This window comes from Dipodomys ordii, unplaced genomic scaffold, assembly GCF_000151885.1.
Source record: "Dipodomys ordii isolate 6190 unplaced genomic scaffold, Dord_2.0 Scaffold55, whole genome shotgun sequence".
Classification (NCBI taxonomy): domain Eukaryota; kingdom Metazoa; phylum Chordata; class Mammalia; order Rodentia; family Heteromyidae; genus Dipodomys; species Dipodomys ordii.
The window spans coordinates 1,945,364-1,969,496 of NW_012267271.1; the positions used below are offsets into that span (position 1 = coordinate 1,945,364).

Consider the following 24,133-nt stretch of genomic DNA (forward strand, 5'->3'; position numbering starts at 1 on the left):
GATGAAAGGGAGTGAAGCAGAAAAATATATTACAAAGTTCTAGTTAAAATAATACTTTTACATGAATATAAACTACCATGGACGTTTTATCACATCACATTCCTAAACTGTTAATGGAAAAAACATCAAAATACATTTGACTTTTATAACATCAAGGTACTCTCAACCAACATTAGGAATACCTGATTTTGAAGTCTCAGAAACCTGAAGTAGGCTAAAAGATCAGAAATAGTAAGCTGACTTCAATCTTGAATGATCCCAGAAACTAGAGCATGTATGGAAAATGGGAAACAATGTATTAGGAAGCCAAACACTGTTGTGTGTGTGTGTGTGTGTGTGTGTGTGTGTGTGTGTGTGTGTGTGTGTGTGTGTGTGTGTGTGTGTGTGTGTGTGTGTGTGAGAGTGTTTTGGGCTGAAATATTTGTCATTGCCTATTTCATTTCCAGCAGAGACTACAAAAGAAAACTATGCAAACAAATGTCATGTAACACAGGAGTCATGTGTTCCAAGTATTTGTTATCACCTCAAGTCAAGTCCTAATTAAAGATTTAGTTTTCTGAGGCAAATCAATTAAAGGATTCTGAATTGTTGACATTATTTAAAGGAATTCAATGATTTCAAGAACTGCCACCATGATTCAAAGAAGCACACATTTTTCCTACTAACATGGAATGAAAAGAAATACCAGGAAAGGATACTGTTCTTGATTTTCTGTAGTTCATGCTGGCCAGTTTCATCATTATAAACAATTACATATTATCCAAATCCAGACATATAAGGTCCAAGGGTAAGTGTAGGATTTTCCTCATTATGAAAAACAAACGACTTTCTTCTCAAGGTGAGAAGTGACTACTGGAGTTGTAGTATTGGATGTTGCAAGTAAGTATCCAGATGTCAAAAAAAAAAATTAAAATTCCAAGATTGACACTTTAAAAGACTTCAAAGACTACATTTTAAAAATGACCCTAAAAGTTTGAACTTGTTATCTCAGTTGGCTTTTAAAATGGTGGTCCTAAATCAAAAAGTAAAAACTAAGTAACACACTATGTGTCTGTCATCACATTAGAAAACTGCACCATTTAAAATCTGTGGAGAATGAAAACTGTTTCAACGGGAGTGGTTTGGTTCTAATAGTCATCGATGGTATTTTCAAAGAAGACGCTTCGGACATCCAAGATGGCTGCTAGTTCCAAAATGTGCTTCTGAAGATGAGGGTTCTCCACTGTTTCATCTCGTGGCAGTTGTGGGTATGACTCTGGGTAGTTTCGTGTTTCCTGGTTGGTAAAGAAGAAGAAAATCAAGTGCAAGAGTTTAATAGAAGAATATACAGCTTTGATACATCATTAAGGAGTGCCTTAAAATTTGCTTTTCTTGATATTGGTTGATAGCTGAATTACTAACATTAGACCATTCTGACCTCTAAAAATGTAACTTCATATGACTTCACCTAAGATTTATTTAGTGATTTGTTTTACAAATGTTGCTGAGGTCTATATCACTGCTACGCACACAAGTCAGTGTCACCTAGAAACCACATATACAGCTTTCTGGGAGAGAAGAAAACTAGCACATTTGGAACTCCAATACAACTTGTTAAATGAATGAAGTTGTTGAAGCCAAAATGGTAAGAGAAGTGTTCAAATTAATGGCTTTGGTGGTTAATTATACTTTTAATTATAATTATACAGGGAATGTTAAAAAATATTAGGAATGGATGCCTTGGGAAGTTGGGAGCTACTAAGAGAAAAAAGGAGGCAGCCGGGGGCCAGTGGCTCATGCCTGTAATCCTAGCTACTCAGGAGGCTGAGATCTGAGGATCATGGTTCAAAGCCAGCCTGGGCAGGAAAGTCTGTGAGACTCTTTTATTTATTTATTTTATTTTTATTTTTTTATTTTTTGGGTCCGGTCGTGGGGCCTGAACGCTGTCCATCAGCTCTTCAGCTCAAGGCTAGCGCTCTATCACTTGAAGTCACAGCGCCACTTCCGGCTTTTTTCTTCTGCTTATGTGGTGCTGAGGAATCAAACCCAGGGCCTCAGGCATGCAAGGCAAGCGCTCTACCACTGAGCCACCTTCCCAGCCCAAGTCTGTGAGACTCTTATCTCCAATAAACCATTAGGAAACTGGAAGTGGCATTGTGGCTCAAGCGGTAGAGCGCCTGTCTTGAGCTGAAGAGTGCAGCGACAGCGCCCAAGCCCAGAGTTCAAGCCTCATGACCAATCAAAAAAAAAGGAGGCAAAGCAGCTAATTTGGGGACAGCATGCAGTTTCAGATATTTGGGTAGTACAGATAATTGAGATATTAGGGTAATATAGATGGGGATAGATAAGAAAAGACAGATTTACAGTGTGGGTATGGGTGTAGGTCAGTTTTACAGTACTGAGTACCCTTTTTAAAGTTTTGGGATCAATCCTCAGCACCAGGGAGAGAAAAGAAAAGGCAGGTTTGAACAGTTTCTGTAAACTTAAATTTTATTTGATGTAAGTGAACAGTAACATTTGACACTTAAATGAGTAAAACTTTGTCTTTCATAATATTTTTTACCTACCCGAAAAATCTTGTGCATTCTCATGGTGGCTGAACAAAAGATAAATCTTGTGAGAAGCAAGCGAAGAAATTCATCTCCAAAAAACTGGAGAAATGCTTGATCTGTAAAGAGGAGAAAGGTAACAGTAAAAGGTTTATGTGGAAGTTGTACTTCAAAAAAGGTGAAGAAAATTCAGGAAAGCTCTCTTAATTTTCCTGCCTGGGACAAATCCCTTTACAAATCCAAGCAGTTTAAGATGGGTAAGCAGTACATTTGGTTAAGTGTGCAGTTAGATTGGTAGGGTACCTATTGAACGTGAATGGGTCAGGAGCTGGGCAATATCGCGGTTGATTTTTCGAAGGTACTCTTGACACTTTTCCCATAGGCCTCTACGCATGCTTGACAGTCCAGAGACAAACAGGAAGGCCATTAGAGGATTGTTCAAAAAGAGAGTGAAGAGGCTACCTCGTTGAGATTGATCTGTAATACAAATACATTACATATATAGACAATACTTTTGCAAAAAGTAAGAGACACAGATGAGGATTATTTTAATATAGTGATGAAGTACAAAATTGAAGTTCTCTTATTAAACTGCAATTCAACAATGCAGATTCTTTATACAACTACAAAAATAAACCCCAGGCATATTGACTTCTTTCCAACCAACATAAAATCAGAGTCTTGTATATATAAGAGAAATGGAAGCTTCTTTGAAATTCTTTTTTGTTCTCTTTGGTTAGCTGTTCTGTTTCTGCTGAGCCCTAAACATCTTTTCTTTTTTTTTTTTTTTTTGTCGGTCGTGGGGCTTGAACTCTGGGCCTGGGCGCTGTCCCTCAGCTCTTCAGCTCAAGGCGAGCGCTCTACCACTTGAGCTACAGCGCCACTTCCCCTAAACATCTTTTCTGCTGAGCCCTAAATATCAGCATTTTTTTTACCTCACTGGCTCCTCTGATTTTCATTACCACCTACATGCCTGTTAATTCTGTGGAAATTACTGGATACTCAAAATGTCCACACTGAGACACATCAGAATGCACAGTAGATTTCAAAGCCTCAGTTGAAAAAAAAAAAAAAAAGGCACACCAGGCAGGGCAGGGATGTAGCTCAGTGGCAAAATGTATGGCCCAGCAAGTGCAATGTCCTGGTTTCAATCTCTAGTACCAAAAAAAGGAAAGATAACAACAACAACACCCAAACCAAAAAACATCACAGCTTAAAAAAAAGGCACATTGCTAACACTCATTAATCTGTTTCTAAATATGTTTAAAAACATGTGGGTAAGCCTGGTGCTGGTGGTTCATGTCTGTAATCGTAGCTATTCAGGAGGCTGAGATCTGAGGATTGTAGTTCAAAGCCAGTTGGGACAGGAAAGTCTGAGGTCATTATCTCCAATGAACCACCAAAAAGCTGGAAGTGGGCTGTGGTTCAAGTGGTAGAGCACTGGCCTTGAGCACAAAAGCTCAGAGACAGTGCGCAGGACCTGAATTCAAGCCTCAGAACTGGCGCCACACACATGCACACGCATACACACGCATGCACACACACAAGTGGGTAGTAGAAGATTTAAAAAATTATATATGAGACTCACTCTATACTTTTATTGGACAGTATTGCTCCAGACTCCTAAATTCACCTGTGAAAGGCACCTTGAGCTTAATGCCCACAATTGAAAGCAAATTACCTCCCATTTCATTCTTTGCAAACACGCTTCTCCTGTTGGTTCCACCAAAATCTGAGCCAGAGACCTGAAAGTCTATTCCTATCTTCTTGCTCTTGCTCCCATATGCGGCCCATTGCCACATCTTGCTGATTCATATGGGCTTTATAGTAGTCTCTGAGTATCAGCTCTGGCCACACTGTCTTCCCTATTCCAGCAGTGGCCCTTTTCAATTCATTTTCTGCTAGGTTAACCAAATGATCTTTCATATTACTCCTCTGAAATTTTTTGCTGAGACCCCATTGTCCTCTACTTAAATCACTTAACAAATCTTAAAAGGTTTTTTCGTCATTCAGTCCCACAGTTCTCAACTCTATAAAGTAGCTAGGAAAGCTACTTTAATTTCTCTAAGTGCACTTCTTAGCTCTCTTTTCTCAAGCCTCGTACATGTAGTTTCTCTGAAGGAACACTCATTTCCAACCCTTATCATCATCTTATTCTCCATGGCTGAAGTCCATCTGAGACTTCTTGTCCCCTTGCCTCACCCCATGCACTGGTTATCAGCTCCTTGGCAATGTTCCTGCACCTCTCACAGCACTTGGGTCATCTCTTCTACTAGACACTGGCTCTGTGAGCAACCTAATGGTATTATCAGGTCCCAGTGCTGTCTGTGTTACCTAGCTCAAAGCATGATAAGTAAACGCTGGATAACTGAATTGAATTTCTAAAGCTAGGCTTGACTAATGACAGAACTGTAGGCTTTTCCTAAAGTGAAGGAAACTGCTAGGTTTGTTCCCAGATAGAGGGCCAAATCTTTTTGCAGAGGTCATTAGCAATAATGCCACTGAATAAATATTCAATGTCTCTCTTAACAGAACTATACATGTGTTAAGTAGGTGAAGAACATTAATTCAGATATTTGAGGTCTAACTTTAGAGCACAAAGACAGGATACTATGGCAAAAAGGTCAAGGGCACGCATGACAACTAAGTGTATTAATAACCATGATACCTAGCACTATTCTATGAGGTAGGCATTAGTATTATTTCCTTTTGACAGATGAGGTAACTGAGGCACAGATGGCTGAATAATTGCTATAGGTCACACAGCAAGTAAGAGGTGAGTTGAGATTCAGTCTGTCAGTTGTTTTCCAAACTCTGTGCTTTTCCTTTTACACAACAAAGTCTTTCAGGCCAAATAATGTTGTCATTAACCCATTTGATAATGTAGTTTTCCATAAAGCTAAGTCAGGACACGACAGATGCATAGCACTCTCAACTAGCTGGGCTGAATAGAGCCCATCCAGAAATGACAAACAGGATGACAAAATCCTCAAAGCAGGAGAATTTTACCGTTGTTTGAAGGTAAGTTCTATCCCTTAGGAATTTGGCTTGTGGCTATGTGAACTTAGTATTTCTATGTGGTTTTTTTTTTTTTTCCCTGTTAAGCAGCAGAACTTACCTTAAAACAACGGTGAAAGTCTCCAGCTTCTCTCAGGCATTCAAATGCTGACCTTCACTTCCTGTGTCAAACTATGTCAGCAGACAGGACTTCAGGGCTGGGAGGTGGCAGTACAATGCCATCTCCCACAGAGAGACATCGGCACTATTCACAGTCAGGGAGATAGCGAAACAGTGACAAGTACTGCTAAGACAGTGGTAAGCTTGCTGAGTATGTTACCTAAGAAATGACTGGGAGTTAGAATTACACTTTATGTTACCTATCAAGGACAAGTTACTAAGGGCAAAAGGTCTTTTGATTTGTAGCCACTAGAAAAATGGCCCAAACAGACTTGTCCTTCTGGCAGATTTGGAAGAGGTTCTTTAATTTAAATAGTACCAGGTAAAAATGTAGTGGGTGGGTGGGGGACAAGATCCTTTTTTTTAAAGTTGTACCAATTAGATGATCCTAACTCTTAAGCATAAGCTGGGAAGTTTCCTAGATCAGAAATCTTATGGTCTTCAAAGATGCCTAAATATATAACCAAAGATGTAGAAAATACAACAAGCAAATCGAGACAAACGCCTGCAAAACAAAATTTTAAATTATGGTTTCATGAGTTCCCCAACGGCAAGGAACCAAAACCATCCTTCCTCAGACAGGAACTATCTCAAGGCACATTAAGAAAGTCTGGTTGCTGGCAAGGCTTCTGGGTATAGTTCAGTTTGACACCTGCCACATTAAACAGCATAAATCCACATTTAATCAGTATGGGAGGGAAAGCAAAGATCAGTATTCCTTAAAATGTAGATCCGGCTCACACACAGCTACTATATGTCAGGCACTGAGAGAACGTACCTTGTAAAGCTTTAGGATATGCCGTGGGAGAAAGCAAGCAGACTAGCGGCTGTCCGAACAAGTTTGTGAAATTCTGTAATATATAAGAATTTAAACATATTATTAAACATCTGACCAATGGGAGTACTTAGTAATTTGTCAAAGTAGATGACTGGTACAGACTGTTCTTCTGATTCTAAGCAGATGTGGAAACAGCAGCCTGGCTGACATACACCATGCATAACATGACTATGCATAAAGATTGGCTAATAAGAAGAACTTCTTACCTACTAGCTATCTTTACTAAATTCAACTATGGATTTAAAAAATAATAGCAAATACACAATTGTCTACCAAGAAGGCCACCTCTTCTGGCACAGGACATCACAGGGTAAATTTTCCAAGAAGTAGGATCTAGGCTTTTAGCCTGAGATTGAACTCTGATTTTAGCCTCTAAACTGATGTAGTGGTATGTGAGGACTGGCTCCATCTCTGATTGAGAGTACAGTAACCTCTCACTGCTCACATAAGATAATGTGTAACACCAGAATGTCAATGTGTTAATTATAGTAAGAACTAAACTGACACTCAGACTAAAAGCACTTTGCATAACTGTCTTTCTCGTAAAGGCATCTTCATGAGTAAAATCGTAAGTAAGATGATAAACTGTTTGGCAAAGTAACAACAAACTTCTAATTTTTTTAAAGGGCTGAGAATATGGCTTAACTTCTGGAGTATAGAGTGGCTGCCTAGAAAGCACAAGGCCCCAAATTCAATCTAAGTGCTACAAAAAAAGGGGGGGGGGAAGGGGAGCCTAAACTACTATGAAAATAAATACGTGACATGACTTACTATGTTCTTAGAAATAAACTTGTTCTAAAATTCCATTTTACTAATTTATCAATATTTAAACCCACCTCAAAACAGATACTATTTTTGGGGGGAGCAGAGAGAACTGGAATTTGAACATAGAAATTTTAAGTTTTTTGGTGCCTGTACTGGGGCCTGAATTCAGGGCCTGGGCTAGCACTCTACCACTTGAGACACAACTCTATTTCTGGCTTTTTTGGTGGTCAACTGGAGATAAGAGTCTCACAAACTTTCTTGCCTGGGCTGGCTTCAAACCATGATCCTCAGGTCTCAGCCTCCAGAGTAGCCAGGATTATAGGTACTAGCCCCTAGCACCTGGCCAGCCAGTCATGTTCTGACTTGCCAACTGCAATGCACTCTGCACATTTTATTTCTCAAGAACAGTATGTTTTGGAAGGTTTCATTCTTCAAAGGAATGATACTGTATGGCCCCTCAAAAAGAAATGTCAATAGTTTTTTGTTGTTGTTGTTTTTGGTCAGTTGTGGGCTTGAACTCTGGGCTTGGACGCTGTTCCTGCGCTCTTCAGCTCAAGGCAAGCGCTCTACTGCTTCAGTCACAGTGCCACTTCTGGATTTCTAGTGCTTTATTGGAGATAAGAGTCTCCCAGACTTTCCTGCCCGGGCTGGCTTTGAACCGTGATCCTCAGATCTCAGCCTCCTGAGTAGCTAGGATCACAGGCATGAGCCAATGGCATCCGGCTTGTCAATAGTTTTTAACAAGTTGTTTTCAAATAATCTCAATAGTTTTCTTGTTCATCAGAGTATTGAAATCACAATGTTTATATAAAATATATTTGAGAGGCTGGGAAGTTGGCTCAGTGGTAGAGTGCTTGCCTTGCATGCCTGAGGTCCTGGGTTCAATTCCTCAGCACCACATAAGCAAAAAGAAAAAAGCCGGAAATGGCGCTGTGGCTCAAGTGGTAGAGCGCTAGCCTTGAGCTGAAGAACTGAGGGATAGCGCTCAGGCCCAGAGTTCAGGCCTCACGACTGGACCCCCCCCAAAAAAAGATAAATAAATAAAATATATTTGAGGTTGTGAAAGGTGACATCGATTAATGATGTGTCATTGAGAGGAATCAATGCAATATTAAAATTTTCTAAATATATATAAAAGGGCATGTTAAGGAATGAACTTGATCTGGCATATCAATACATTCTATCATCAGATTATAATAACCAACTTCTTTTTCATTGACAAAGACAAAGAAGAATGTTTCCTGTGACTTCTGTGAAGACACACATTTGCTCAGACTCTTGGCTTTAAAAGTTTTTTTTTTTTTTTTCCTTTTTGTCCGTTGTGGGGCTTGAACTCTGTGCCGGAGCTCTGTCCCTCAGCTCTTCAGCTCAAGGCTAGTGCTCTACCACTTGAGCTACAGTACCACTTGCAGTTTTCTGGTGGTTTATTGGAGATAAGAGTTTCACGGACTTTCCTGCCTGGGCTGGCTTTGAACCGTGATCCTCAGATCTCAGCCTCTTGAGTAGCTAGGATTATAGGCATTAGCCACCGGCGCCCAACTTTGGCTTTAAAAGTTTAAAGGCAATAGTAACCAATAAGCCCTTTCCTTCAGTAAGCTCTCACTCTCTTCTCCTACCTTTTAAACCATAGACACAAGAAAGTAGACACTTATTTTTCCTAAATCTCAAAAATTCTATTATTATACTTTAAAAAGTGGGTAGCAAGAAGTAATAAGCTTTAAAATTGAGAGCGGGCTAGATGTTATTGGTTTGCTGTTAAAAAAGAATCATGAAACCAAAGGCAAACCATATACTGAGGGCCATCCCTTTTTCTTTTTTGTCAGTCGAGAGGCTTGAACTTAGGGCCAGGGCACCATCCTTGAACTCTTTTGTACAAGGCTAGTGGTCTACCACTTTGAGGCACAGCTCCATTTTCAATTTTTTCGTGGTTAATTGGAGATAAGAGTTTCATGGCTTTTCTTGCCCAGACTGGCTTTGAACCTCGATCCTCAGATCTTAGCCTCCTGAGTAGCTTAACAGGCTTGAGCCACCAGCACCTGGCTTGGCCATCCTTCTTGGTGATTAGGTATTTCTGGTCCTGAAATCAGCTACTGTTTGCTCTTCATGTTGCTGGTGCCCATGAATCCCGATAACAGAAAAAGCTTTTCATCCAGGTCTGAGCACCAGCCTGTGTTAGGACAGAGGCTTCCTCAATAACACATTCTAACACAACACAAAGCACTCTAAAGGTTGTGTTTTCAATTTTCTATCAATTCTTATAGTTTGAACTCTAACAACCAATTTTAAAGTGTTTAACTCCTGTCATTCTCTTAAGAAAATCATTGAAAAGCATTGTTTCAATAGCAAAATATTTTTAAAAAGACATGTTAGATTCTTACAACATTCAATATTACTTGGTTGTCATAATTTAAAAAATCAATCATATGTAAAACAATATGTTAATATTCAAAGATTACCATTGTGTAAGGTGAGACAGAAGTTTCATTCAAATTAGAGCAGCTCAGTGTGTAGAAAGGAAAAACATTTGAAAACTAGAAAATAAAATTCATTCATATGTCTCTAACTCTATAAAAGAATATTATTCTGGGTTATAAAACAAAAATAAACCTTCCACCAGAGATCTTGGAAATCTTGATTATTTTTTTCCTGCAGGAGGATTTATTATTTTCCACTGAGTGTCCATTCATGCGTTTTCTTCTTGTTTCTATTCATAGCACCAGATCCTGACTAGCATGCACAACCTCAAAAGAAAAGAAACACTAAATCCGAACTGTGTAAATTAAGTTAAAAAATAAAAAGCACAATAAAAAGGCACATGCTCCAAGGGGCACCCTTGGGTGGTGCCTGTGTGCACTGCTCTTTCTCACCTTGTAGGCGACACTGTTGGAAGAGTCCACAATGACGAACAGGGGCTTCCTTGTGAAAGGGTACAGGTCTCCAGGATGAAGGCTGCAGAAACACCAATTGTGAGTGAAGGCACAACTATGGCAGCCAGAGCTTAAAAATCCTGCCCAGTCCTCCTCTTAATGACAATGCTGGGAGAAAACCAATTCATAGTTATGGAGAGAACAAACCATGTCCATATTTACTGGGACTATCTAAGTAGGCTGACCTGAAAAAATGTTGAGAGACAATTATTGGGAATAGTTAAGCTATCTGGGTGTGGTGACTAGCTACTTGGACGGTTGAGATTGAAGGATCATGGTTCAAAGTTACCTTGGGAACGAATTTTTGAGAGTACATCTCAACCAGTAATCTGGGTGTGTTGGTGTGGGCCTGTCAACCTACCTATACAGGAAGTTTAAATTACATTGGTCTGGGAAAAATGTAAAACCCCATTCCAAATAATAAGAAAAGTAAAAGGGCTAGGGATGTGACACCAATGGTAAAGTACCAGACTAGCAAACTAAGGCCCTGAGTTCAAATGCCAGTACTGGAAAAAAAAAATCTAAGCTAAAGTGAAGTCTTCATATTTAAAAATGAATAAACAAACAGCATGGAGACTTCAGAAGTCAGTATGTAAGCAAATGCTGCTGCTTCTTTTTTACTTTTTAATTTTTCTTGAGACACAGTTCTAGGCTGGTTTGGAACTCTCTATATAGTCCAAGCTGACCTAAACTCATGAATGTCTTGCCACAGTCTCCTGATTGCTGGGAAGTACATGGTTAGAAGTATGTCATTTATTTGTGTTTGTTTGTACATGTATGTGCTAGTCCTTGAGCTTGAACTCAGGGCCTGGGTGCTGTTTCTGACCTTTTGTGTTCAAGAATATTGCTCTACCACTTGAGCCACAGCTCCACTTATGGCTTTTTGCTGGTTGACTGGAGATAAAAGTCTCACAGACTTTACTGCCCAGGCTGGCTTCAAACTGTGATCCTCTGATCTCAGCCTCCTAAGTAGCGATGATTACAAGTATGAGCCACTAATGCTTATAGTATCTGTTTTTTTTTTTTTTTTGGGTCCGGTTGTGGGGCCTGAACTCTGGGCCTGGGCGCTGTCCCTCAGCTCTTCAGCTCAAGGCTAGCACTATACCACTTGAGCCACAGCACCACTTCCGGCTTTTTCTTTTTGCTTATGTGGTGCTGAGGAATTGAACCCCTTGAGCATGCAAGGCAAGCGCTCTACCACTGAGCCACCTTCCCAGCCCCTATAGTATCTGTTTTTAAAGTAAGATAAAACAGTACAGGGGCTAAGAAGGTGGCTCGGTGGCAGAATGCTTGCCTGGCACGCATGAGGCCCTGGTTTTGATTCCTCAGCACCACATAAGCAGAAAAAAGCTGGAAGTGGTGCTGTGGATCAAGTGGTAGAGAGCTGGCCTTGAGATGAAGAGCTGAGGGACACCAACCAGGCCCAGAGTTCAGGCCCCACGACCGGCCAAAAAACAAAAACAAAAAGAAAACCCCAGTACAATCACATCATAATCATATCTGCATTGTAATGGAATCTCAAAATATTTATCTACTTGAAAGATATTAAATTCTTCCAGCTAATGTTAATATTAACCATCATGCTGCATTTTCATCTTCTAACTGAAAGTTTGTATTTTTTTGATCAACATTTCGCATTTTCCCTAATCCCTACCTGCTGGCCACCACTTTTCCTCTCCCAGTGCCTGTGAATTTGACAATCCTAGCTAGTTAGGAGGATGAGATTTGAGGATCGTGGCTCAAAGCCAGCCTGCGCATGAAAAGTCCATGAGTCTTTTTTTTTTTTTTTTGCCAGTCTTGGGGCTTGTACTCAGGGCCTGGGCACTGTCCCTGAGCCTCTATGCTCAAGGCTAGCAATCTACCACTTGAGCCACAACACCACTTCTGGCCTTTCTGTGTATGTGGTACTGAGGATTCGAACTACCCAGGGCTTTATGCATGTGGGGCAAGCACTCTACAACTGAGCTACATTCCTAGCCTCCATGAGACTCTTATTTCCAATTAACCACCTAAAATCAGAAGTGGAGCTGTGGCTCAAAGTGGTAGAGCACTAGCCTTGAGTAAAAGAACTCAGGGACAGCACCCAGACCCTGATGAGAAAAAAAATTACATATAAGTGAAATCATGTAGTATTTATTCTGTGTTTAACTTTGCTTAATGTCCTTCAGGTTCATACATGATTTCACAAACATTACAATTAACTTCTGTCAAGGCTGAATAATATTTCAGTATGCATGCATGCATATGTGTGTATGTGCATGCTATGTCAAACAATTAGGTTGTTTCTGTGTGTTGACTTTCAAGAATGCTGTAATGAAATCAGGACTGCAAATACCTCTTAGGCACACTTCAAAGAGTAATATAAAGTCATTTCCTTTGAATATATATTCAGAAATGGGGTTACTGAGTCATATGATATTTGTTTTTAATTCTTTTTTTTTTTTCCTTGAGACAGGGTCTAACTATTTAGCCCCTGGCTAAAATTCAAACTCTTGAATTCCTTGCCTTAGCCTCCAAAGTTCAAGCACTATAGGTTTTGGGCTGGGACTGTGGCTTAGTGGTAAGAGTGCTTGCCTAGTATGCATGAAGCCCTGGGTTCAATTCCTCAGTACCACATAAACAGAAAAGGTGAGGGGTAGTGCTGTGGCTCACGTGGTAGAGTGCTAGCTTTGAGCAAAAGAAGGTCAAGGACAGTGCCAAGGCCCTGAGTTCAAGCCCCAAGACTAGCTACTCTCTCCCCCCCCCAAAAAAAAAAGGATTACAGGTTTGGGCCACCACAAGCAACCTATACTTAATGCTCAGAGGTGTTTTCTACCAAGATTATACCGGCTCACACTCTAAGGATTCCTTGTTCTCCACATCCTCACCAACACTTGCTTATCTTGAGATAACAGATGATAACAAACAGTATCTTATTGTGGTTTTAATTTGCATTTCCCTGATAGTTAATACTGTTGAGTACATTTTCATATATGTTAAGTTTTTCTAAAATAATTTAGGACTAAAGTCAACAAGAACATGAACATGTTTGTCAAAGTACATTTTGACACCAGACATGGTCTCTCTTCCCCATTCTTTAACATGAAGAGTTGATACTTTTATGTAAAATGTTATTGTAAATAGAGTAAGTCATTTTTTTTGGTATTAGGTTTGAACACAGGGCCTTGTGCTTCGTAGGAAGGTTTTCTACCATTTGAGTCATACCTCTAAGTCCATTTTTGCTACAGTTATTTTTTTCAGGTATGGTCTGTTTGTGCCAAAACCTTCTACCTAGAGCCTTTTATATAGCTGACATTACAGATGAACATCATCACACACAGCTTAGATGAGAAGGGGACTTGCTAAATTTTGCCAGGGCTGTCCTCAGGATCTTCACCATCTATGCTTCTGGCAATGTGAAGGTACTTTCCTTATAAACACAGCAAGCTTTCATAGCTGAAATCATATAACTAAGTAAATTTGTACGCTATCAAACCAACAAAACTGTCCTTAAAACTCTGTATTGGCTGGGGATGTTGTTCAGTGACAGAGGACTTGCCTAGCATGTATAAGGCTGTAGGTTTGATCACTACTACTACTACTACCACCACTACTACTACTACCACTACTACTATTACTACTAAATCCTTAAGTTTATATTGATGAAAAAAAAGTTTATATTGACATATTTGTTGTCCTTCCAATTAGAAAAAAAAATTGTTCACTGTTAAATTCCTAATGAAAGTGCAGTGCCTGATATATAACAGATACTCAAAAAATATTTTTCAATGTAGTTCTAGTTTTCTATGTTGATACAATGCTGAAACCTTGTTGATACAATGCTGAAAGCATCTATCTTAGTAAGTGTTATTAATGGTAGTCAAAGGGAACAGTCCTAGTAGCAATCAAAGTCTCTGCTTCACTTACTGTTTTGAAAGGAGAGGTAGGATTCGTACAACAGAGACATAGATACATACCAGTGCATTTCCTTGTGAGACTGATTTCGTTTGTGGATAGCATCTCCATTTATAATGTCCCGGTTGCTATTGGTAAGAACACCTCCAAAGTCATAAGGGCCTATCAAAACAAAGGGAGAATCCTAGAATTCAGCTGGAGGGTAACATGGATCTGATATTGATGCAAAAGTATCGCAGGAATTTCTCATTATACAACTAGAAGATAATTACAAAGCAGTCTACTTATCTTAAAATCTGATATTTTAGTTTTATGCAATATTTAAATGATTTCAGCATGTTGTTTATTCAACATTAAAATCATTTAATTATTCATTTCTTCAAACAGAATATAATGACAAACAAAACAAGAATCTACTGTGTCCCATTAATTTGGGTAGTAAAAGAGATGTTCAAAATGATTTCTACAATGCAAGCAAAATTTAAATTTCTGGTTTTTTTTCAGTCACGGGACTTGAACTCTGGGCTTGGGTGCTGTCCTTGTGCTCTTCAGCTCAAGGGGAACGCTCTACCTCTTGAGCCACAGCACCACTTCCGGTTTTCTAGTGCTTTATTGGAGATAGGAGTCTCACAGACTTTCCTGACCGGGCTGGCTTTGAACCATGATCCTCAGACCTCAGCCGCCTGAGTAGCTAGGATTACAGGTGTGAGCCACTGGTGCCCAGCCTTAAATGTCTCTTTTAAACAAAATTACTTTAAAAGGAGTTGCACACTGAAATCCTAATCTTCAAAATGTGTGCAAATATGTACATGTGTACACATACATATATATCTATATCTATAGGTCTATACTTTCCCAGGCTGATTTTGATCTCCTGGGATCAAGAAATTCTCATATATTTATTAGACCTTCTGGCTCTAATAAATATAATTTAAAATGAGCTAACTGCAAAATTTAGAGAAAAATATTAATGGCATGTGAAAATTCTCAGCCAAAAAACCTTCCTTTTTAAGAAATGCATTGCAATAATTGAGTTTGTGAATCTTATCACTATTTTGTCTACCTTGTTAGTTTCGTTCTGATTTTGGCCTTTTCCCACAGGCCTTATAAATCAGCCCACTTGTGTCCAAGGCAAACAGCAATGTTTAGCCATTCAGGAAATCTCTCCAAAAGGATCATTCAGTTATTAGCCATTATGTATTTTTTTTATTTGTCGTTTTAGTCCTGGGCTTAAACTCAGGGCCTGGATGCTCTCCCCAAGATTCTCAAGGCTAGAGCCACAGATCCATTTATAGCCTTTTGCTGGTTAGTTGGAAAGAGGAGTCTCATGGACTTTGCTGTCTGGGCTGGCTTCAAACCACAATCCTTAGTTCTCAGCTTCCTGAATAGCTAGGATTACAGGTGTGAGTCACCAGTGTCCTGCTTACTCATTATAATTTGAAAAAGTGGTCAGTATGCTAAAGAAGGGACCCAGAAACTGGCTACATAATGGAAACACAGAAATAATCTTTTATAAATAAAATCACTAACTTTTTAATATAATTCTAAAGTAGTTAAGAATGTGCCTCACTTGTAATGCAAGTTGATATACAATCCATTAAAGCCTCACTGCAGCAAAGGCTATGGTGATTTATTCTGTTTTGTTTTCATTTTCACATTTTAAGAGAATCTATATTCATGCAAGGAAGATGGCAGGGACATGCATTTTATAAAGGAATGCAAATTTCAACAAACAAATGAGGAGGAAAATGTTAGGAAATTCTTTTTCCCCAAAGATTTGATTGCCTTATTCACATCCTACTCATCTATTCTGACCCATTTCTGGACATCTATATTCTGGATAGTTTAAGGTTTTTATTCTGAAACAGCATCCCAATATTCCACAGATTGAATCCATAAAAACAAAATAAAATAAAGAAAAAAACAAAAGCACTGAAAGCGAGATCATAACAAGGACTTGAACTTTCACAGTTACAAAAGTACACTGATTTCTACAAAGACTTTCAGCCATGATATAGCCGCTGACCAGAACCCCGAGTTCACTAGAGGCTCACAAAAAATTCAATGTTGTTTAGTACATAGCTGGGCTTGCTTACTCCCTCACTCTTTTCAACTTTAAAACACAAAACTCCATACATATTTATTTATCTGATTAAGATGCTTTGAGCAAATTTGATAGTGAAGCACATATTTCATATATAAATTTTCTGATCTTTATGGGCTTCAGGTCTAATAGTTCAGCAAATAAATTAGACTGGAGTATCTGCAAGATTGCCAACTCAACAAGCAAAGCAGCTTTTCAATTTGGAAGCCTGTTTAGAAAGCTTGATATGGTCTGTGGGCTCTGGGCCATCGTCTTGTAGAAAATAAAGACAATTCAAGCCCTGCTCACGATGGGAGCATTCCTTTATTGTACCTTCACTATCAGAACGACCTGTGGGGAAAACGCCAGTGGCTGACAGGTAAATCAGAAGCACACTATTGGCAGGCAGCTCCTGAAATTAAAAAAAAAAAAAAACCACATACACAAAACAATAAACAGGAAAAACAACACAGTTTTATTTACAGGTCAGGACATTTTAAAGTTGTGAGGAAAACAGGGATGTAACTTAACATACTGTTGTCATTTTCTAGAAAAGAGTTGCTCCTGGTTCTGACTTAAAACCACTCAGCAAAGGTACACTATTAATCTATAATGGGAAACTGTTGCCACAGCTGGGAAAACAGTCTCTGCTTCAAATGCCCCACCTCACCCCACCACTTAAGAGACTGTTCTCTGCAAACTGGAACAGAGGATAAAAAATCAACAGTTTGTCTAAAAAGCAAAGTAAACTTTAGGATTCCTGTTTCTCATCATTCTTTCTTTCCTTGTTTTCATTTTTTTTTTTTTAAAGACAAGATAGCCCACACTGGCTTCAAACTCTCAATCTTTCTGCCTCAGGTTTCCAAGTGCTGAGATTACAGGTATGTACTACTACCCCATTCGTCTTCACAATCCTTCTACCTCTGCTTTCTGAGTTCTGGAATTATAGGTGTGCACATCTCTTCCTTTTACAGAGACTGTTTTCTAGGGCTTCCTGGATATGAGACATGCTATACAACCTGCTAGTTTCTCAGGTCTGCATTGACTGTTAAACCTAAAGTGGTCTAGTGATCAAAACATGGTAAAACAAATTATGACACAATGGGCAAGTTTCATGCCCCAGAGAGCTGTGATTCAGACTGCTGTTGAGAGGCAGTTGTCCATGTGATATTTTACCTGACTTCTTGACACCACCTCTGAAGAGTGACTCTCAGATTCCACTAAGGACATCCTTTCCCCCTAGCAGAAGATAGTACTGGACCACACGTACCTTAAAAGACGCTGCTAAGAATGTATACAGCTGGCTGAAGGTAGGTTTGTAGAGCAGATACTTGTGGGGATTTTCTCGCCTGGCAGGCTTGTCAGCTGACTCCTATATTTCCACACAAAGAACAACATATGTGCAGGCTTTATTTGACAGATGAATTACAATGCCTACTTTCCCTATCCTCTTCTGTCAAATATCCATCATCTTGCTCACTATCACTATATCAGTTTTTCTATGTCTCATAAAGAGAGCGCTTTCATTACCGCCCCAAGGGAAAAAGCAGAGGCAGCAGGAATTAGCACATTTGCAAATGTAGGGAGCAGATCACCTGCATTCCTGGTTTATTCATCTGAGAAGCTAAATTCATTGGCTCACGTTCCAGGGCTTGTAACATCCGGAACATGTCAACGGTCAGTTCACTAAACTTAACCTGCAAGAAAAACAAACAGGGCTGTTGGTGCGGTTTGGAGACTTAGGGTCTTCAATCATATCATCACTCTTGAGCTTCATGTGTACTTAATGATGTTAAAGGGACTTTGGTCTTTTTATATTTTTTGGGTCAGTCATGGGGCTTGAACTCTGGGCCTGGGTGCTGTTCCTCAGCTCTTCAGCTAAAGGCTAGCGCTCTACCACTTGAGCCACAGCACCACTTCCGATTTTCTGTAGTTTACTGGAGGTAAGAGTCTCACAGACTTTCCTGCCTGGGCTGGCTTTGAACCACAGTCCTCAGGTCTCAGCCTCCTGAGTAGCTAGAATTATCGGCATGAGCCACTCATGCCCGGCTTCAGCTCAAGAAATTCTTAAGGCAGAATCTTGAAGATTCTTGGTTGGTGTCTCACACATTTAACTCTAATACAGATGGATGATGGATATATACAGATAAAGAGATAAGAAATATCTTTTGTCTATTCAAAGCCTTGCACATTGCTAGGCAAGAAGTCTACCCCAACCTTCATGCTTCAGAAAGATTAAGAAAAATTTTTGGTCCTCCTTAACCAAAACTTTGCAGAACAAATTCAGAGGAATTTCTCCCCATGTTGAATGTTCTGAAGCAGGACTTGAGTTTCCTGGAATGTGATTCCATACACCCATCACTCACTATGTCTAAACAAGAGAATGAAACAGGGCATGGAGATAATGGCCAGCCTGGCCTCTCACTTCCAAAACGAGGCCTCTAATGAGTATGCATGCTTTAGGCTGTAACTAACCTGGAGGCTTCAGGAAGTGGTAAGGAACAGATCACCCTTACAATCTCCTTAAAAAAGTTCATCTTGGGGCCCGGGAAGGTGGCTCAGTGGTAGAGTGCTTGCCTTGCATGCATGAGGCCCTGGGTTTGATTCCTCAGTACCACATAAATAGAAAAGGCTGGAAGTGGCGCTGTGGCTCAAGTAGAGCACTAGCTTTGAACTGAAGAACTGACAGACAGCACCCAGGTCCAGAGAGTTCAAGCCCCATGAACAACAACAAAAAAGTTCATCTTAAGCTGGGCACCAGTAGCTCATGCCTATAATCCTAGCTACTCAGGAGGTTGAGATCTGAGGATCATGTTTCAAAGCAGGCTCAGGCAGAAAAGTTCCCGTGAGTCTCTTATCTCTAACTAGCCACTCAAAAAAATGGATGTGGAAGGCTGGGAAGGTGGCTCAGTGGTAGAGTGCTTGCCTTGCATGCATGAGGCCCTGGGTTCAATTCCTCAGTGCCACATAATTAGAAAAGCCAAAGTGGCACTATGGCTCAAGTGGTACCACACTAGCCTTGAGCAAAAGAGTTCAGGGACAGTGCCCAGTCCCTGAGTTCATGCCCCTCCCCCGCAACCCAAAAAACTATAAAACTTTGGCATCAGGCTTATCCAAACAACAAGCTATACTATGTATCTTCCTGCTCAATCTATGACTATGCTTTCTTTCCACAGCATGTGGATCCCAAATGCTACTAGCTGTACCCTCTGTATAAATCAATCTCACTGTGCCATTAGCACCGTAGCACCTCTGTGAACAGTTATTCTCACCATGCACCAAGATTATAGTGACACTTTCCTAACTGCTCTGCCTCCTGCATTCTGGCTCTAACTCATTCGCCACATCTACAAGCAAAATAAGCTTCTCAAAATGTGGGTCTCATCATGTCCCTTGCCTTACATCAGATTCTATGCTGGCTTTCTAATGCACTAAGCAAACACAATAATTACTCGGGCCCTGCTGACATAGCCCACCTTTCTCTCTCCTTGTGTCTCCCTTTGATCTTCCTCACTGGCTAGAGTAGTTTTGTTACTGTGTCCTACCCAACTCCAGGTCATATCCCTGGTTCTTCTGATGTCTGGCAACTTAGTTCCAAGTTAGTTCCTTACACTTTGTTTCTAACTAATGCACTGGTCTCCGGGGAAACATCCAGTAACCTCCGAGACTAGGCCAAGTGATGGGTAGATATAAGAATTACACACTTTTCCCTTGTAACATTTGTTGAAGTAGCTACTGGATAATCTCCAAGTGTCAGTTATGTGGCTAATGCTCCTTTCACAACAAAATGGTGAGCTCCCTTAGGGAAGGCACCTTATCTTTTTTGTTAATCCTACACATACCCATACTCACTCATGAATGACATTCAACAAGTACACACTGAACAGATGAATTTGTTGAACTGAGTCTTTCACTATGAGCCATTGCTTATATTTTCATATAAGCAAACAAAACAACAACCTCTATAGCAAAACATAAAACCAAAACTATAGATAGTAATATAAAGGTAGCCTTCTGTCAGTGCTACCTTTTGAAATACAGGGATGAATCTGCAAGAAAAGGAGATCTCCCCAGGGTGTAGACAGGAGAGGTTCAGGCGGTGGGTGGTGGTTGTGCCCCTAGCTGTGGTAGGATGAGGGCAGCACTGAGATGCAGGGAAGAAGTAATAGGGAGAAGTCCCTTGCATATGTGTACACAAGCCCAAGTACAGCTAGGAACACAAAAACACAGCCCCAGGACAGGAGGCCCTGAGAGCAAATCTGTTCCAGAGAGAGACAGAGGCAAACTACTGCGAATTAGGATTGGCTCTGGGGAGACATGGAGAAAAGTCTTTTCAAAGAAGTCACAAGTCTAAATTTATTTAGTTGGGCAGAACTGTGGTTTGAACTCAGCGCCTCTTGCTTGCTGGTGGCCTCTACTAGTTGGCCACATGTCCAGCCCAATGCCTGAAAGTTTTTTGGGAAAGAAAACACAGAATCCCACTGGAAGAAGATATCTAGGTCTCTAAGAATTCTAGCTGACAAAATTGTAGCAAAGAAGACACAGTCAGAAATCATAAAGGAAGAAAAAGGCAAAACTCATATACAACATGTTAGAAAAAGGTTGTTTCATATGCCAGCTAGATGAAACAAGCAAAATCATGAAGGCTATCAAATTTAAATACTCTAACACTTTACGAAATAAAATAAAATTAATGAATGGCATTAAATTCTGCTTTGCATAGGATAAAGTTAACAACAGATCAATAACGTCACAAGAAGGTGTGGATATAAAGTGACTAGAAAGGAAGCTATAGGGCTGAGCTTGCAGGGAGAGAATGGCAGAAAGAACAGGTCACCATCAGAGGAGAGTTGACCGCTTTCTGTCTCTGAGGGTAACTACTAGCTTTAACAGGTAAGATGCCAGGTTTTTGCCTGAGGAGGGAGCATGATGGGGGACAGAGAGACCACTGATGGTTCAAAGCCAAAATGACATAATACAATATAAAGGGATTTAATCACAGATGGGTTTCTCTCAGACATTTATAAAATTCTAAAGTTGCACAGTACAAGAGACTAAAGAGTTTAAGCCAGAAACCTCTGAAAAGTGAACAGGGTAAGTTTCCAGTTTATAAAGCCAAGACTAGAGTTCTAAACCCTTCAAGAAGTAAACTTGATGAACATGTCAACTCTCAGCTAAGGCTTGGCAAATCCAGGGCCTAACACAGAGGTGGCAAAGATGGACTGTGGTTTATCAAAATGGTAAGTAGCACTGCCCTAAATTCAGATTCTGAATGAATTTGGGTGGCCAGTCCCCACTTTTATGCTCAGCAGAAGAAATATATAAACCTTACTATAGAAAGCTTACCTGGAATGTATAATTTTTACGTACATTACAAGGGATTCAATCATATACTTCAGGCAAGCAAAGAATCAAGGCGGTATAAATCAATATAAGTGAATTAAGAAAATGAGAAATAAGCAGTAGGACAGAGCCACTGGTGATCTAGATAGTTAACAGAAAAAAACTTTTAAGTAGCTGATAAATATGATCAATGAAACAGAAAGAGACAGTAGACACAAATGAAAGGTTTGCCAAAAAATTAACATCTATAAAAAATAAAAATTAAAAAAAAATAGAATCAAATGGACAGGAAAGACCACATTACTCTCCCCCGCCCCACCCCCGCAGTTGTGGGGCTTGAACTCTGGGCCTGGGTGCTGTCCTTCAGCATTTCAGTCGAAGGTTAGTACTCTATCACTTGAGCCACAGTGCTACTTCCAGGTTTCTGGTGATTTACTGGAAATAAGAGTCTCATGGGCTTTCTTGCTCAGGCTGGCTTTGAACCATGATTCTCTGATCTCAGCCTCCTGAGTAGCTAGGATTACAGACGTGAGCCATCAGCACCCAGCTCCATGTGACTCTTATCAACAATTCACCACTAAAAAAGCAAGAAGTGCTAGCCTTGAGCAAAAAAGCTCAAGGACAGCACCAGGTCCTGAGTTCACACCACAGTATCGATACTACATATATATACATACACATATACACACATATATGCATATATATACACATACCATGTATAAACATATATATCTACACATATACACATATATGACTGATATATATATATCTACTGCTGATATATAAATATATACACATATAAATAAATCTATTACTGCTACTATATATCAGTACATTTAGATTGTTAACTCTATTTGGTTCTAGCCTAAATCACTATCTGTAACAAACAGATTTAAAATGATAGACTCAAATGGAAAAAATATGGAACCAAAAAATGTAGATTGTGCCAGCTACATAGGCAGCAGCCATAGGAAGACTGATATTCAAGGTTAGCCCAAGCAAAAGGCCTCAGGACAATCTCAAACAAGTTCAAGGTGGTGGTACATGCTTGTTAATTCCAATTAAGAGGGAAGCAGTCTTAGAAGGACCAGGAACCAAGAGAAGGCCCAGGACAAGAGAAAATAAGGCTCCATCTTAAAAATAAAGTGTGAGATTTAGTTCAAGTGGTAGATCATTAGGCATGAAATTCACATCAGTAGTGCAATGAACATACACCAAACAACAACAACAAAAACCCTAAAACATAGAATGTGAAACTTGAAACTTATGAAATAGTTTAGTGGGAGGCTGGACAGGTAGGAATACAAATTTAGTGAAAAGGAGAAAACATCCTAGATTAAAAAGAAAGAAAGAAAGAAATTAAGAAAATATGGAAAAAGACCCAGTGCAGGTGCTCACACCTCAGGTAGCTGAGATCTGAGGATTGTGGTTCGAAGCCAGCCCAGACAGAAAAATCCTTGTGAGACCTATCTCCAATTAACCACTCAAAAACCAGAAATGGAGCTGTGGCTCAAAGTTGCTATAGTGCCCAGGTCCTGAGTTCAGGCCCCACCACCGGAAAAAATAAATATAGAAAAAGAATGTAAAGGCTGGGAAGGTGGCTCAGTGGTAGAGCGCTTGCCTTGCATGCCTGAGGCCCTAGGTTCAATTCTTCAGCACACATAAGCAAAAAGAAAAAAGCCGGACGTGGCGCTGTGGCTCAAGTGGTAGAGCACTAGCCTTGAGCTGAAGAACTGAGGGACAGTGCCCAGGTCCAGAGTTCAGGCCCCATGACCGGACACCCCCCCCAAAAAAAAAGAAAAAAGAAAAAGAGTGTAAAAGACAGAATTGACACGAGCTATATGACTGGAGCCCTGCAATGATAGGAGAGAGGCAAGGTGGAAAAGAGAAATGGAAGGAGGGACAGAAAGAAAAGAAGAAATAATATTAAAGACATAATGGCTATATTTCAAAATACACAATAGATATCCACCTACAGATCCAAGAAACCATGAACCTGAAAGCAAATAAATAAAACAAGTAAATAAGAGTAAATGGCACCAGGCAACACCAGAGTAAAGCTGTATCTGAGTCACTGCCCATAGCATACAGAGGAAAGAAATGTTTTCCTCAACCAGAAAATGTGACAAATAATAAATCTAAAAGATGATTTCTCAACAGAAAATAAAAGAAAACAGATTAACAATTAAATCTATACATTGCCAAAGGAAAGCGAGTATACAATTTAACATATATAATTCAGAAATTACAACTAAATAATAACACTTCTAAAAAAATAGAAACAAAGGAAAATTCATCAGAGGTACAGCTGTAAAAAATGAGAAGGAATACTCAGAAATAAAATAATTAAGCCAAACGCCTGTGGCTCACACCTGTAATGCTAGCTACTCAGGAGACTGAAATCTGAGGATGGTAGTTCAAAGCCAGCCTGGGCAGCAAAGTCTGTGAATGAGATTCCTACCTCCACTAAACTACCAAAAAAGCTGAAAGTGGAGCTGTGGCTTAAGTGATAGAGTACTAGCCTTGAGCATAAAAGCTCAGGGATAACACCTAGACCCAGAGTTCAAGCCCTAGGACA

At 39.8% G+C, this 24,133-nt stretch overlaps 1 protein-coding gene across 1 annotated transcript in view; it reads right to left on the reverse strand.

Moving 5' to 3' along the window:
• Positions 1 to 396: 396 nt before the first annotated feature.
• The window catches only part of Scai (suppressor of cancer cell invasion), a 118,926-nt gene continuing 95,189 nt past the window's right edge, over positions 397 to 24,133 (reverse strand). The window contains exons 10-18 of the mRNA XM_013021330.1: positions 17,808 to 17,909; positions 17,483 to 17,584; positions 16,546 to 16,624; positions 14,192 to 14,291; positions 10,176 to 10,257; positions 6,484 to 6,556; positions 2,832 to 3,005; positions 2,547 to 2,647; positions 397 to 1,274 (exon numbers count right to left, since the gene is read on the reverse strand). Of these exons, the coding sequence (XP_012876784.1) occupies positions 1,128 to 1,274; positions 2,547 to 2,647; positions 2,832 to 3,005; positions 6,484 to 6,556; positions 10,176 to 10,257; positions 14,192 to 14,291; positions 16,546 to 16,624; positions 17,483 to 17,584; positions 17,808 to 17,909 (960 nt within the window). The 3' untranslated portion in view covers positions 397 to 1,127. The remainder of the gene's footprint in view (positions 1,275 to 2,546; positions 2,648 to 2,831; positions 3,006 to 6,483; positions 6,557 to 10,175; positions 10,258 to 14,191; positions 14,292 to 16,545; positions 16,625 to 17,482; positions 17,585 to 17,807; positions 17,910 to 24,133) is intronic.